The sequence below is a fragment of the Stegastes partitus genome, unplaced genomic scaffold (assembly GCF_000690725.1).
Source record: "Stegastes partitus isolate 25-593 unplaced genomic scaffold, Stegastes_partitus-1.0.2 Scaffold270, whole genome shotgun sequence".
Lineage (NCBI taxonomy): Eukaryota > Metazoa > Chordata > Actinopteri > Pomacentridae > Stegastes > Stegastes partitus.
This window is the reverse complement of record NW_007578001.1, coordinates 307,801-323,481: the sequence shown is the minus strand read 5'-3', so window position 1 is coordinate 323,481 and position 15,681 is coordinate 307,801. Positions and strand designations below refer to the sequence as shown.

The following is a 15,681-nucleotide window of genomic DNA, read 5'->3' as shown; positions in this document are numbered from 1 at the left end:
ATCAACAGATCAGCAGGCATCAGTCTCACCTCCAGTGTGTGTGTGTGTGTGTGGGTGTGTGTAGGTGTGTGTAGGTGTGTCTGCTGGGCTTCGATTGACTGACAGCTACAGGCTGTACTAATCACGAAATAGATGCTGTATCAGTCAATAAAAGTTTGATTTGGTTCGCTGCCTGTTACAGGAGACGCAGTAAGATACCGGTGCTTTTCTAAGTTTGAAGTTATTTCATTTTCTCGAAAGAACTGACCTCCAGGGTCGTATCAGAGCTTATTAAATCGCTGTTGTCCGTAGTGGGAGTGTTTGTGTGCTGGTGTGTTTTTGTCTGGCTGCTAGCCCTGATCACATTTAACTGCGTGTTAGATGTTCCTTTCTTAAAAATCTTTGATAGAAATGGGAGAACTTCAGAGACGAAATGATCTGACGGCAGGCGACTAGAGTCTGTTTTCAGCTTTTGTACCACGATTACAATCACAGAGAGGGACAACAGAGAGGGACAACCGAGAGGGCCTCTGGAGATGACTTTTATTGACTCACTCACACACACCCACACACACACACACACACACAGGAGACCAGGAATCTATGATCTGCTTCACATGAAGCTCAAACATTTCTCTCAGCATATTCCCAGGAATTACAAATTAAACTCACAATAAAAGGGGGGAAATTGAATACGCCCGTTTTCTTTTCTTTTTTCTTCAGTGTACCATAATAACTCTGCTTTTTACAGCAATGCACCACATCATCGGCACAAACAAATATAACAATTACTATCAAAGCCTCTGCCACAATATAGACTCCTGAAAGCCACATTGGCACAATGTCTAATCAATTTATCTACATGAAGAGATATTGGATTGATTACGTCGACAAAATAATTGAGGTAGAAAACTGTTTGATTGGGATTTTTTTTTTCATCTCATCAATAAACATGTTCTACATTAATCACATGTACACTAGCACCCATGAAGTCTGATAAAATCAACTGATATTAAGGTTTGGCAGGTTTATGTCTAGTTACAATTTTGTCTGCTGAAAATCTGTCATTTCAGAATGAGTCACTTTGGATTTTTAAGAACAACTATTTCGATTCAACAAATATAAAATAAACTACAGAACAACAATTTGCATAATCATAAAAATGTGGAAAAAGTGAGTGCGTGCATGTGTGCGTGTGTTGGCGCTCCTGAAAATCAGCGTGCTTGTGAGAGCGTGCGTTAATGATGCAGTTTCCACAGTGGGTGGTCGTTGTAAGCTTAATTTTTCAGGCCTGAGAACACCTGCTGTTTCCTTGTCAACTCAAATTTAGCACCATTTAAAAACTGAAAGCAACAAGGACAGAAAACGATGTTTGTGACTTTTTTTCCCCCCCTGTTAACAGAAAACACAACACAAACAGCAGACGGGTAATTGCTGGTGTCTGCTCTTCAGAAGCATAGAAGCAGGTTAGACTCACAAACAACTAGACGATGCAAATGGCTACATCAATTTTCAAAATGCAGATGAATAAGTGAGACAGGACTGGATGCTAACATTAGGAGGGCATACATAATTCAAAAGACATTTTAAAAATAAATTATCACCACAAAACATGCTTAGGAGGGAACACGTGTACATGTAACAACATATTAACACATAATCTCAGTGACATTCCTGTTATCAGAGACTTTTCACTTTGGTTCTCCACTATTAACAGACTGAAATGTTAAAAATTCATAACCTTGGAATAATAATAAAGGGCAGCTTGTTGCGTTAGGAATATTTCATCCACCAGATGCTCTGTTGTATATGTCACTCCACAGCACAATGTATGCATTTTTTTTTTCCTTCCATTATTCATCTTAAGTTGTTTTTTTCCTCCCGTGTACTTTAAGACTGACTCATCTCTTGCAAATAACGTCTGACAGGCAGAGAGATGTCTGTTTTGCTTCTTTAACTGTACGACCTTAAACAAGAGTTCACCCTCCTGATCTCACTCAACTGAAGGGCTAATATGAATAAATCTCCCTCGGTGACAAACAACCCTTGCACTCACATACACACACATCATTTTCCATCACTATACCCAGTACACTCATAACTTGTGCGCGCCCAAGCATACGAGCTGAGGCTGAAACTATTAACTTTACATCCACTTAAATCACCTTTTCCACCTCTGAGGAGCAGAGAGGTGAGAAACGATAAAGAGAAGAGGAAAAGAGAGGAGAGGAGAAAGCTTCATCACTGATGCACAATGGCATGAAGAAGAGGAAAAACTAAGAAGGAGAGATGAAGGTCGACGAAAAGTGAAAGTGAGAAAAGAGGCACCAAGTTTCCGCAAGACCTCTATCTTTGTCTTGTCAAACTCTAATGGCTCCCTAATGTCAAGATCTGCTCAGGAATATCAATGAGAGAGTACTGTACACACAGACGCTTCCACAAACACTCCTTCAAGACACTCACTAATTTAGTCAAGAAGTTTCCCAGTACAGCTTGTGGACTGACCTCTAAAATGCTGACTTGCACTAAAGTAAAACTTGAGCACGCAAAAAAATGAAGCATGATCAATTTTCATATCTGTTAGTAAATCAGAAGTAGCCATTTAAATTCCACTCGGGTTGAGCTTTATACATTTGTTAGTAACAAAGTGTAAGACATAACATTTCCGTTACATATGTACACTAATGAGCCAAAACATTAAGCTGCTGAGGCTCCTCTGAAGGTTCCGTGTGGTATCGAGCGCCTAGATGGGAGCAGCAGATCCTTTAAGTCTAGTAAGTTGTGAGTTGGATCCACCGCGGATCAGTTGTGATCCAGCACGTCGCCCACCACCCTGTCGCCATTTTCGTCCTTCCTCTGACCACCACTAACGCACACAAGCCATTTCCAAGAGGATCCACCACGAGCTTCCCACTCACACATGTTCACAGAAATATCTCAGCGACACACCGAATAAGATGACTGGTCTGCTAAAACGCTGTAAGAACTTTCCAGGCAAACTTTAAATCAGCTGGTTCAAACTCAAGTCCTTGCTTATGTTTCTCAGTAAGAGCGCCACATCGTCAGTAACGTCTCCTTTGATGGCAAAAACCAGCAGAGCCTCTCTCAGTCATGAGCGCACAGGAAGAAAACAACAGGCCCATATTTCAGCACCTGAACTGTTTACGGGCCTCATTAATAATCGTTACCCCTCTTAATGACTTTCTCTGAGTGTGCAGCAGAACGTGCGCCACCTCTCCTAATTCACCCTCATTAGAAGCAAACATCTTGTGGTAGTAAAAAAAAAAAAAAAAGGGGAAAAAAAAAAGAAACGGCGGCTAAAAACAAACAACCTTCAGACAGATGCTACTCTACGACTTTCTTCAAGTACACTTTTCATTACGGCTTTTATAATTACTTGTAATGTTATTCGAAAATGCATTACTGCTGCTGCTGCTGCTGCTGCTGCTGCTGGAGTCACAGTTCAATATCACTCCTGGTCGTGCTCGGCAAACTTGATTTTAAAAATACATCAAATACAGAGCGGGCATTTTCCATCAGCTTTGATATTTTGTGGTCCGTAAATAAAAAAAGTAATTTCCTCTGAGTTTAACCTGTTGCATGATTTCATCTCTGCCTGGCTGCCTGCTTTAAGCTTCTTAAAATCTTTTGAAATGCTAGGAAAGTATAATTACCTGAACCTGGTCTGTTTGCAAATTTGGCGAGCTACAGCTTTTCTCTGGGGAAAGACCAAGCTGTCAGATGTGTTCCTTTTTGACAACCAGGTCCCGGCAGGCCACCAAGGACAGCCCTGCGAGGTAGTTTGGTTTGGTCGCCACAGCTGTAATTACAGGTCAGATGATGCCTTGGGACTCACAAAGACTTACTGCTCACAGGAAAAGATACAGCGATGATCTTTTTATCCAAGCATCAAACATATTCAAAGAAAAGCATTTTACTTTATTAATTAATTTAAAGGTCAGTAAATGTACTGTATCAACCCTAATATGGACATTTACTGACAAAGTGAGAAAATGTTAAAACAAGCAGCTGGAGACATTAGACGTGGTCATAAAAAGAGATGTGCATGTCAAAACAGCACTAAATTAGTGTAAATCTGACAGTCAAACATCACGCATCCTGCATTGGGTATTATATGAAACCAATGAATGTAACAACAGACAAAAAGAGGTTCACTTTTTATATATTGTTTTTTTTTATAAAGGATGGCTTCCTACAGAACTAATTGTAAACATTACTAAGCCGACACTGCTGAATCCCTTCACAGTAAATTTTCATATAATCTAAGGGATGTTTGTGTGCTGTCTTATGGAGGCTCTATGTTACTGATACAGCAAAACAAAAGCAAATAGCATGAAAGTTTGCAAGCGAGCAGATGTTTAGCCTCAAACATGCTGTCAGCTAATTATTAATCGCAGAGTCTGATAACTGGAGGGGAGAAACTTTTACTTAATAGTCCAGCTGTGTTGGAAGACGTATTCAGATCCTTTATTTACGTAAAAGTACTAATAAAGCAATTCAAAAATACTTCATTACACGTTACAGTCCGGTGTGAAAACATCTACTGAAGGAAAAGTGCATAAGTAATAGCAACAAAATGTAAAGAATTGTTAAAGTACTGGTTGGGTCCCTCCGACTGACAAATTGTATGACATTAGTGCTTCAGTAGAAGTCAATCGGACTTGTTTTTGGTGTTTCACTTCTTATCAAAATGTTTCCTCAGTTCACAGTTGGATGAGAAGTGAAATGTCTTCAAGAATCAAAAATATGTCTTTTACTGACGCACTTCAGATCATCATCACCTGGATGACAGAATCTACACAGACATGATATATTTAGAATAATAATACTGAAACATCAGTGTCTGTGCAGCACGTTACTGTCAGAACTTTTTTATACGCTGTTTAATATAGAGGGACAGAAGATACATTTGCAGGACATGATTGTAGTGTAATGGAAGTGTAAAGTAGCATGAAATGGAATTACTCAGTTGAAATACAAGTACCTCAGAATTGTACCGTGATTAAACTTACTATCCAGCACTGATGCACAGCAAACCAAGCTAGCAAAGTTAGCAACAGTAATATGAAAAGCACAAATAACTCAAGTTTAGCTCTTTCAGTAAAAATATAATCATTTCCATCCAGGTAAAAACTAACAAAATGTACCATCACAGCAGAAACCGAGCAGCTAATGAGCGGTGGCAGCTGCTCGGCTACATGTTGGACTGATTAAGACCGGTGCTGGCAGGTGTACAGTAATCCATGTGTGATACACAATTAAGAACTTTAAGAGAGATCACATCAAATGTACATTAATTTGGATACGTCGTAATTGCGTTTAGCTTTGTTTTTCTTTTATATGACAGAGAAACATTAAGAAATGATTTGGAACCTGTGTGGCAATTCATTAAACCTGCCAGTGCTTTGTTACCTGCCATGAATAATCTAATCACACCACTGCTGATACTTGAGTGAAGCAATTACTTTCTATAATATGTACAGTATGCAAAAGTTAAAGGCAGTTTAGATGTTATGATTGTTATCCATCATACTGTTACTTAGGGAGGTGTCTGATCAGTGCTAAATGAATTCTGTAGTGTGAGTAAAGAAGTATCTTCAGCAACAGAAAGAACAAGAATCCTGGTATGGTATCGATAGTATGGACCCCACAGAGTACTAATCTCAGTCTTGGATAAATCTGACTCACTAAACACAGGTTGTGGGTTCAAGCCTGCCACTGTATGCTAATTTCAGGCAGGTTTGTTCCTCCCCATCTCGTTACTTTTTTCAAAATCCAATTTGCAACCAAAAAACAACAACCCAACCTCCAGGCTACCAAACCTACCACACTAAAAACTTCAAGTTCTGGAGAGGACTTAGATCATGCAGTAAGAAAGAACTTGCTATTTTTTTTCAGTGAATAATCCATTTTAATGACAGTGCTCGTCTCACAGTGTGCAAACGTTTCCCCCAAAACAATTCCCCTGTTCACGGTTTGGAGGGAAAGCCGAGGCAACATCCCTCCGCAAAGGACGCTCAAAAGGAAATACAAACAAACCAGAGCACTTTTTTCCCCCTTGCTGCAGAGTGATGATGAAGAGCAGCCAGACCATTATGTACTACAGAATGGGCTGGCTAAGCAAGACTAGTCTGGGATTACATGAAGAGACAAAAGACAGCGAGACAGCCTAAATCCACAGAAGGACTGTGACAAGCTGGAACAACAGATCTGCGAAAAGTACCTTGAAAAACAAATGTAGAACTGGTGTTGCTTTGCAGGATGGTGACACCAAAGGATGACTTGATTTCAGGTTTACTGTACTTTGCATGCAGTTAAATGATACGAAAAAAAAACTTTATGGCTTATTGTATACTTAGAGAACAAACTCATCATTCGAATCACCTCCTCCCCATCTTTTTCATTGTTTCCCCTTCCTCCTGTGCACAGCATTAGGTTGAGGTCCACCTTTGGTACCGTCAGAGGCTGTTGCGCTGCTCCAGGTCGGTAATGATCCCATTGCTGTCACGACTGTCACTCCACCAATCAATCAAACCCGCCGGTGTGTGAGTTTGTGTGTCTCCGTCTACGTGTGTGTTGATTAGTAGACTCCATTAACTCTTATGAAATTCTGGTGCCAAGCCACGGTGCCTGGGGAGAAGCACTTATGGAACGTCAGGTTGCTGTGTGAGTAATCGGTTTACCAGTGCCAGAGGGAGATAGCAGAGGGGAAAATAGGATTTTCAAGCCCCACAGCCAACAAGCAAAACACCCAAAGCAAGCAGTGTGCAATGGAGATGATTAAAGCAAATGGATTTTCAAGTACACAAATATGTTGTTAGACTTCTGAAGTCTGCATCTTGAGAATTTACAAGTGTTAAGTTTGGTTTGGCTGCCTGAGAGTTGGTTCAACAGTCAAGTCAGGACCGAGTTACAAAGCTCTGCGAAGCTGAACACAAAATTACCAGCTCAGCGTTTCAGCGTTCCTCAATAACCTTCTCTCACACAATTGTAATACCTTGAACCATATCGGAGCCTCCAAAAGCGCAATTGGTTTTGTTTCCTTCTACCTTGTCACAGTGTGCATATTTAGCTGCTAGTGAATTTGGCTGACTTCAGCATCTCTCCTGGGAGAGATAAAGACCAGGCTGTCAGGATGTGTCCCCTCTGACAACCTGGCCCCAGGCTGACAGAGGAGCAATGATAAAGGCAGCCATTTTGGGGCCAGAGCAAGGGTGGCTAAGGCCTGCCAGAGAGCTAACGATGTTGGTTTCGCAATTTCTGCACTCTGCTCAAATGACAGCACCATACAATGGAACGAGCAGATTCAAATTGGATTCTCATCATCTATAGTGCCTTTTCGGCTCGTATCATCTACCCTCCATTTGTTTGGCTTGTCTGCACAGATTGCGGCAGGAATTAGCAACTGTTAGATGGATGTAAATCTCTGGTTCACAGCATGTTCTTGCAGGATTTCGGAAGTGTGTTTTCTCCTGTATTTAATCAGTCGTGTGTAATGTGTAGTCTTAAAAAGCCTCAGTAATCTTAAAAGTCTGTTCCCAGCTTACGACATTACTATTAAACCTCTTTGCCTCAAATCACAACAGATTAATATTTAAGTTGGTACCCTAAAAAACCCTTTAAGTCATTGCCTCGGTATATGGTCTAGATTGGTGGTTTAGAATAGCACGACATGAAAAGAGCTTCATTCCTCATGACTGCTGACCAGAAACAGCACATGTCCATTAAACTTGGCTTGATTGGACTATCAGTTAGACACTGTGTGCACAGGCAGACACTGAGTTTGTTCTGACTGGTAGGCTAACTGACAGATATTGACGAGTATGTTCCCACTGAGCTTCCCTCTGTGACCGCTCCACTGCTGTGCACGTGCACATGTGTGAATATGCATCTGCTTGTGTTTGTATACGTGTGCGTATTATTGACTAGAACCTCGTCCAAGTTTCTATCAGAACTGACGGATTGATTGTAAGATCAGCTGCAGTGCTCCTCTGCGCAGCCATCCCTCAGGCCAAAAACCCAGTGTGCAAATGTCGGTGTTTATATGTGCTTGTGTGGTTTGTGTGAGAGCATGAGCATTATCTTTTGACAAGAGCAAACCCCAGGCTTCGTCTAATCGCCTCCACTTCTCTCCTTATCACTCTCCGCTGTGCTGTCAATCACCAAAGTTGTTCCTAAACAACCTTCACTGAGCAGAGCGAACGTCCTTAGTAGGCTATTTATCAATAGGCTACAACTAAATCACTGCTGCTTATTGTCTTCTTGTTTGCGCTGTCTCTACTTATCACACACAAGAGATCGCCTAGATGATGATACGCATCTTCTTTCTCACGTGCATCATTTAAACGAGCCACAAAATTGTAAGAGGGACGAAGACGGCAGCGCACACTCCTCCAGACATCCTTTCTCCTCCCAATGCACTCAGTCAATGGCAGTCACGCGTACCCTTCAGACATCCTCTACACAAGTGTGTGCAGCTTCTAACACACAATACACACACACAGTGATCCCCTATCTTCGGTCCGAGATGTGCAAGCTGATAACCTTTGACAATAGAGGACTCTCTGTTGTGTACTCATACATACAGAATGACTCACGGGGCATAACAAAAGGGTAACGGTGTTACAACCTACATTGTAATACACTTTATTGTACTGTTTGGCTATCTGCTGGTCTCTCCTCCTCCCCATGCTGATGAGTTACTCGCCGTCTAATGGAGAACGGCTGAGCTAATGGACAGAAAATCATCCTCTAATGCAGATCAGATGTTGTGAGTGACAGTACAGCAGTGCGAGACAGAGGCACACAATGAATGACACGGGGCTCTGTCACACTCGGAGACACTTTGTGTCAGTCAATCAATCAGTCGCCGGTTGATAAACATCACCGACAAGGTAGGGGCTTCAGATCGGTGTTGAGAATTTTTTTTTTAAGACTCGGACTTCTTGTAACACACTGAATCCCTCCACTTTCATTCCCTACTGCCCCTTAATTCCTCCGCCCTTAATCTGAGACTTACATTGACGTTTCCCAGCCAAATTCTCCTTCCTCCTCCCATCTTCCCATCTCCTGTTGCTTTGTTCTCCATCCTCTCACCTCTTTATCTCTCCCTTTTCCCCTGCAGGCATTTACAAATGAATGTGTTTACAGAGACGGGCCGAAAGAGAGGAGACGGGGTTGAGGCACCAAGGAAGAGGTGAGCAGGGCTTATTTTAATTAATGATCGCCTGGCCCTCTGTAGATTCTTTCAAAGATTGAAACTCGTTAGGATTGATTCTGGCTTCGAGCCCTATTAAGCTACGGCCCCACTGTGGCTTGACAGAGCCAGAGAGGAGGAAGGCAGGATAAGGGTCAGAAGGGGCAGTTTGGTGCGAGGATGGACAATGGAAAAGCTAAGAAGTGACACACACATACAGGCAATGGGAGAGAGCAATGGAAAGCAAGACACTGAAGACACTATTAGAGACAGAAATATATATGATTCTATTACATAATCTGATTTGTGAGAGTGGAGACAGATTTGAGGGGGTGGGGTGGACTGTCAGTCAGATTATTTAGAAATATAATGGGGACATTAGGATGAGGAGGGGGAAGGATGGATGGGCAATTATGCTAACTTCATTCATTTACACATGCAAGCGTCCACTTTACCTTAAGTAGCACAAATTTGAATGTCAAAAAGAACTCGGGTCTCGTGTGAGCAGCTCCCATATTATTACAGTGATGGATAGGACTTGTGCATTAGCAGGTTATGATTGGCAGGAAGAGCTATTCTAATAGGGCAACCGACGCCTACAGACAACCAAAGAGCATTGCTGGGATTTGCCTGGTGAATGCAACACTGTCTGCAACCATCTCAGTGCACTGTGCTTCTGTCCTTTTCTCCACTTTCCTTCCTTCGCATCTTTCATTATCCCATCTTTTTTCCCTCCCATCAGCGAAGTAACCAATGTGACAGACAAGCCTAAGTGAACCACTCCAAGCATTCCTGCATGTGGGGATCCAGTCACTTCACATCAGCAATTCTGGCACTTCCAGGAGGAACTCGAGCCCAGGAACCCAGATAGGATCCCCGAAGAGGCGACGTGTGCCACACATGTCCTGGCACATTGGATGACACATTGAATCAAGGCTTTTAATTAGTGCCGGTGGCCATTACAGTTCTAGCTGCAGCAAAAACTGCCATCCCGAGAAGTTGACTCCAGGCTAAGCTTCCTCTAATTATGAAGGCCGTCTTTGCCCTGGAATCTTTCAAAGACACACAGAGCACTTTAGATGCCTTCATCTCATCATGCCACCACTATTGCAAAGCCCTTTCACTTGCCTCAACCCAAAATCTGTTGACTTTTAAGGCCCTTCATGGCCTCTCTTACTGCTGTATCTGACCTCTTAGTCACATATGAGCATGTACCCATTAAGAGGACTCTTATGTATTCCCGGCGGCGTGACCAAAAACTACAGGTGACAGAGAATTTGCAGTTGCTGCCTGAGGAAATTAGGTCAGCAGAGTCAGTGACCTCTTTTAAACCTCTTATTAAAACATATTGTGTCAGAAAGCGTTTCCTGATTTTACTTGATTTTTTTATCGATCCGCTTCTCTGTCTTTGTTTTAAACCTCCTCTTGCTTGTGTGTTATTACATTTTATATTTGTTTTATATCCTCATTATATTCAACTGATGTTTTACTTGATTTTTTTTTATTTGCTTGTTTTGTCTCTCACTTTGTGAGAGTATCCTATATTTAATGTGATGTGGCTTCCAAACCAGCTGATAACCTTCACTTCAACACCTCCCTCACAGCTACCTTTCCTGATCCGAGTGAAGTCCATCCCGACTTCACGCCTGACATCGCTCTGAATGCCAGTGCTTAACATCGCTCATTAAGAGCTGCTTGTGTGTGAGAAATGAACTGTCCACATTAATCAAAGGATAAATATCTCTCCTAGAAGTAAGCCAGGAGCTGAGCTGCTGCACTTTAACCGACACAATAGTTCACTTTTGTCTATGATTGTGTTTACATTTTCACTTCCTGAGTGAGTGAGCGGTGCATCTGTAGGATTGTGCTGACTATTAGAACGTAAGCTATTAGCTGACTTTGCCAAAGAACGAGGACCAAGTTAATCTGAGAGATGGACATCTTTGTTTAACCCGTCCACCGCGTACTATACATCCCCTGAACAAAAACACATAAACAAGACAGATGTAAAATAATATTGTGTACACACACTGAGGTTTCATTTTTGGACAACTTTTGATTTCGTGCTCTCTTAACTCCTTCATGCAGATTTTTTAGCTACAGCTACAACAAAAAGTGGAAGATTTTACTACACTCCAGAAAAAAGTACATGCATACACTCTGAGTGGGGAAAAAGAAATGAAAGCACATCATAGACGCATTGCATAGTACTTGGCCATTTACATGATCAAATAATCACATCTCTCAGAGGCCAAGGTGACCCCACAGATTTGTCTTTTTTATCCACCAAACCACAAACTTATATCTGGAAATCTACTAAAACCACTAAATATCTGTGTTTGAGAAGCTGGAAGCAGTGTATTTTTGTCACTAATGTTGATGTGAACTAATAAAACCTTCACTTTTAAGCAGAGGACAAATTGAAGACAGAACATCTGTAGTTTTAACGACTGACCATTAATAAAATGACAGACCAAAAAGGTCTGCCAAGATGGATTTGACAAATAGTCTGAGCATTTAAACATTGAGTACTATTATACGGCATAAGAGCTGAATAAAGAGAAGAGCACAATCTAAAACATTTTTTATAAAATATTTAAAACCTGAAATTCAACACCCTTGTCTTCTTCACCAATGTATCCGATGATGCGCACACTATTAGTACCAGGGAAAACAAAGGGATGATTGGCAGGCTGCCAGCCAACCACTACTGATTTAGCCTTTAGACAATATTCTGGACTTGGGAGATGGAAAACAAAGCATGACGAGACTGAGATAATAGCCGCATATGCATATGTGGAGACACTGTGCGTGTGTATGCACCGCGCACTCTCGTGTGTGTGTGTAGGTGATATGATTCCTCTTGAGTGCGGCTTGTGAGGTGGAAGAGGAGATTACTGCACCACGCTTCTATAATTACCTCTCATCTCTCAGCCGGTGCTCTTAAACACAACGGTGGAATGCCAGGCTACCGCACACTCCCGACACATGCACGCACACAGTGGGGCGCACTCCGGCACAATGTAGCAGCCTGAGAGGGAGTTATTTCTAGAGAGTTACATTTCACTCAAATTGTGAGTGGAGACCACCCACATTGCCTTTAAGCAACACCGGTCAGCTTTGCTTCAAGCATATACTCTCTCTCTCTCTCTCTCTCTCTCACACACACACACACACAAGTTGCTGGTAAGTAAGAAGAATGACTCACCTGTAACCATCCTTCCCACACACACAAAATAAACCCACCTAAGAATCCATTCTCACAACTCGTACGCTCACATCACACTATAAGCGTTTTCTGTTTAGTCAAGATAATACAGAAAATTACCTGTCACTTCTTCTCTTTCTGTCACACTCACACAACAGGCTACACATTGGGGCCACTTTGCGGTCAGCTGTTGTAAAATATATAAATGCAATAAACAAAAGCCCAAAAGCCCAAAAGCTCTTCACAACTTTAGCTGCATTAAAACTTCATTACACTGCCTCTTGGCAAGAGCCACCCTTAATAAGCATGCAAACTATCAGAGCTAAGTATGTTTTACAGTTGACAGCGTCTCACAAAGATGAATTAACCATGCAATTCACAGCTTTGAAGAAGTCATTAATTACTATGCCAGAAGTAAATTGCTCCGGCACAGTGAATGACTTAGTACTTTCTCCGCTTGCTCAACTATTAAAAAAGCAATATGACTTCTTGCGGACACTCAGACACAGGGGACCGTCTCAACAAGCTGGAGAGAAAAGAGGGGAGGAGATAAAAGGTAAGAAAAGAGGGAAATGATGACCCTTCTGAAGAGTTTACATTACAGAGAGATTCCTCTCCTCCACTGTCACATTTACTAATCATCCGTAATACAAGTGATAATCCAGTATGTGTTGAATATTAATCTGCAGCTGATGACAGAGTCAAAAGGTACAGTTGCAGAGACACTCGAAAAGAGCCACCAGGAGAAAAAGACAAGTAAAGCTTATGGGTGTTCTTGACTTTTAACAAAAAAAAAAAAAAACATCTCTTATTATTTTGAACTTTCAACAGTGAAAAAGTGAAGCTGCTGCTTCTTAACTCCCCCACACATACATACCCACACACAGGCTTTGATAAGCACAGAAAAAAAATCACAGATAAAGCCAGCAGACGATACCCACACACACACATACTGGATGTCTGTGCACTAACATCAGGACACCTTGCAATCTCTCCTTAATTTAGTATGCATTAAAACTGTGACAAAGCTCTGCTTAGCTGCTAATGCGTGGACGAGTGCAAACGAGATTATATTGTCGCCGTCGAGCCTGAGGCGCACAGCTGTCTGGACAGTCACAACCAGCCCTTTTGCAGGGCCTGAGATGTGTTCAGGCATTACACCAAGCAGTTTATTTAAGCAGCTGGCACTTCACAGGCAAAACGGGTCCTCGCATAAGCAGAGGATGCTGTGAAATGTAATGTGACAATTGAGGGTTGTGGTGACAAGAAAACACCTCAAGAGAGTGCTCAGCTCACGGAGGAGCACCTACGGAGCATAGGTATGTGCAGGCGTGCTCGCTCACACTCAACCAAGTGGTTCATTATATTGCTATAACTAATGTGTGTCAAGTCTCATCTGTGCTGATGAAGTGGCGGCAGCTCGGCTCAGCCCAAGTGCACAGGCATCCAGCGAGAAAGAAACGATATCTGGCATTATTGGACGAACCAGATCAGACACGAGCGAAATTACGCACGAATCTACTCCGTGCGAAAATCAACATGGCATTAAAGGCATTAAACTCTGATGTGTGCTGAACTTGCAGAACCCTTTTTTTTCTTTTCTTTTTACAACCTCTGACCCAGACTTCGTCAGATGAAGCTCACGGGAATACGATAGAAAGCAGCGGAATGTGGTCAAACTCCACAATTTTGGGCATGAGATCCGTCAGACAAGTGTCCTCTGCCCGCAGCGCTTTGCACAACAGTGAAGATCATAAAGTGGTCTCCCGTAGCTGAGCCAGGCCAGCGAGAACACACAGTTGTCCTGCAATTCTTGACAGCAAAACAAACCATCATTCACCAACATTACGCACCACATTACGCAATCCAAATGACATGCAACACTGACATTAAAAGATTCAATATGATTGTTTTTTTTCCATCAAATATTATTTTTGACTCTCTCTTTCAGGAATAAAGAACTAGAAACTACTTTATGGGAAACACAACAGCTGAATAAAACAGAAAATAGTGTTACCATGGAAGCTGAGTATTAAAAACATGATATAAAAACGGTGGTGCACTATAAATAAACTGCCAATATCTTTCTTTTTTTTCTTCTTTTTTTTTAAATGTTAAGGCTGGATCTTTTTTTTCTTTTCATGAACGGCGGATAGGATGTGACATTTCCAAGCCACCTGAAGTTAGGTGCACCACGGCTCTCTATGGATTATCGGCTTTCTATATTGAATCTTCTTCCAGCAGGCAAGCATGCAACATCCACCGTTGTTTCAGACGCCGGTTCACTCACCCGTTAGCTGGTCATAGGATCCGTCCAGCTCTCTGGAGTCCGACAAGCTTTGGTCACGGTTTTTCGCCTTCATATTCCCCGTGTGCGCCGGAATGTGGAACTGTGGGGGGAAACAGCTGATATGTTGGCGATTCTTTGTGGAAATGCCAGTGGTTTGTTTTGTCGCCTTCACGGAGGATGGCTACGAGTGTTCTGTCGTTAACAAGTCATATTTGATTTGATTTTTTAAAGCGAGTCGTTTATTTTAGTTCTCCCCGTGTCTGTTTCTGTGTGCGCTCTCGGCATCCAGGAGCTGAGTGAACCAAGCGCGCTTCTGGACAGCACTCTCACATGGGCTGACACGCGCGCACGCATACACTTAAGTGCGCACACACGCACACACACACACACACACACACCGAAAGAGGGAAACGCAGACAGCTACAGATAGATTTACCAAGTTTTTTTGGAGATCTTAAACATGAACAAGTGGACAAAATATAAATATGACAACATTAAGAATCCCATTTCCCCCAGTGGTATGAAGTCATGTTTGTTGCTTCTTTTATGCATATCTCACTCTGACTTGGTCCTGTGCCTGCCTCTCTGCCATTAATGCCACCCCTCACTTCCTTTCCTAATGTTCTCCACAGAGTAACAGCCATGTCTTGTGTGTACAGAGACATCAGCAGGAGCAACAAGGAGCACACTGCTGCTGCCAGGCAGAGGTTCTGACTATATCTGATCTATAAATACTCACAGGCTCTGGGAAGCCTTGTGTCTATCCGTTTTCCTCCACTCTTCTCTCCCCTTTCAGTGTCTTCGCCTCATTTTGCCTCACTCCTGCTTGCTTACTACACTATGACATTTGGTCACAAGCTGTCAAGCAATCTGTCTTTGATGCAATAGTTTTCTATATTATCTCAGCAGGGCTCACGTCGGTACAGCTCCCCATCCCTCTCATCAATCCGTTCATTCATTTATCTCACGCGTCAACAGTTGTAATAT

The 15,681-nt window shown here is 42.2% G+C and overlaps 1 protein-coding gene across 5 annotated transcripts in view; it reads right to left on the bottom strand.

Annotated features, from left to right (window-relative positions):
• LOC103357729 (Kv channel-interacting protein 2) overlaps positions 1–14,767 on the bottom strand; it is a 108,907-nt gene extending 94,140 nt beyond the window's left edge. For all 5 annotated transcript variants that reach the window (XM_008282410.1, XM_008282409.1, XM_008282408.1 and 2 more), the window contains exon 1: positions 14,695–14,767. In XM_008282410.1, the coding sequence (XP_008280632.1) occupies positions 14,695–14,767 (73 nt within the window). The remainder of the gene's footprint in view (positions 1–14,694) is intronic.
• Between the last annotated feature and the right edge of the window lie 914 nt (positions 14,768–15,681).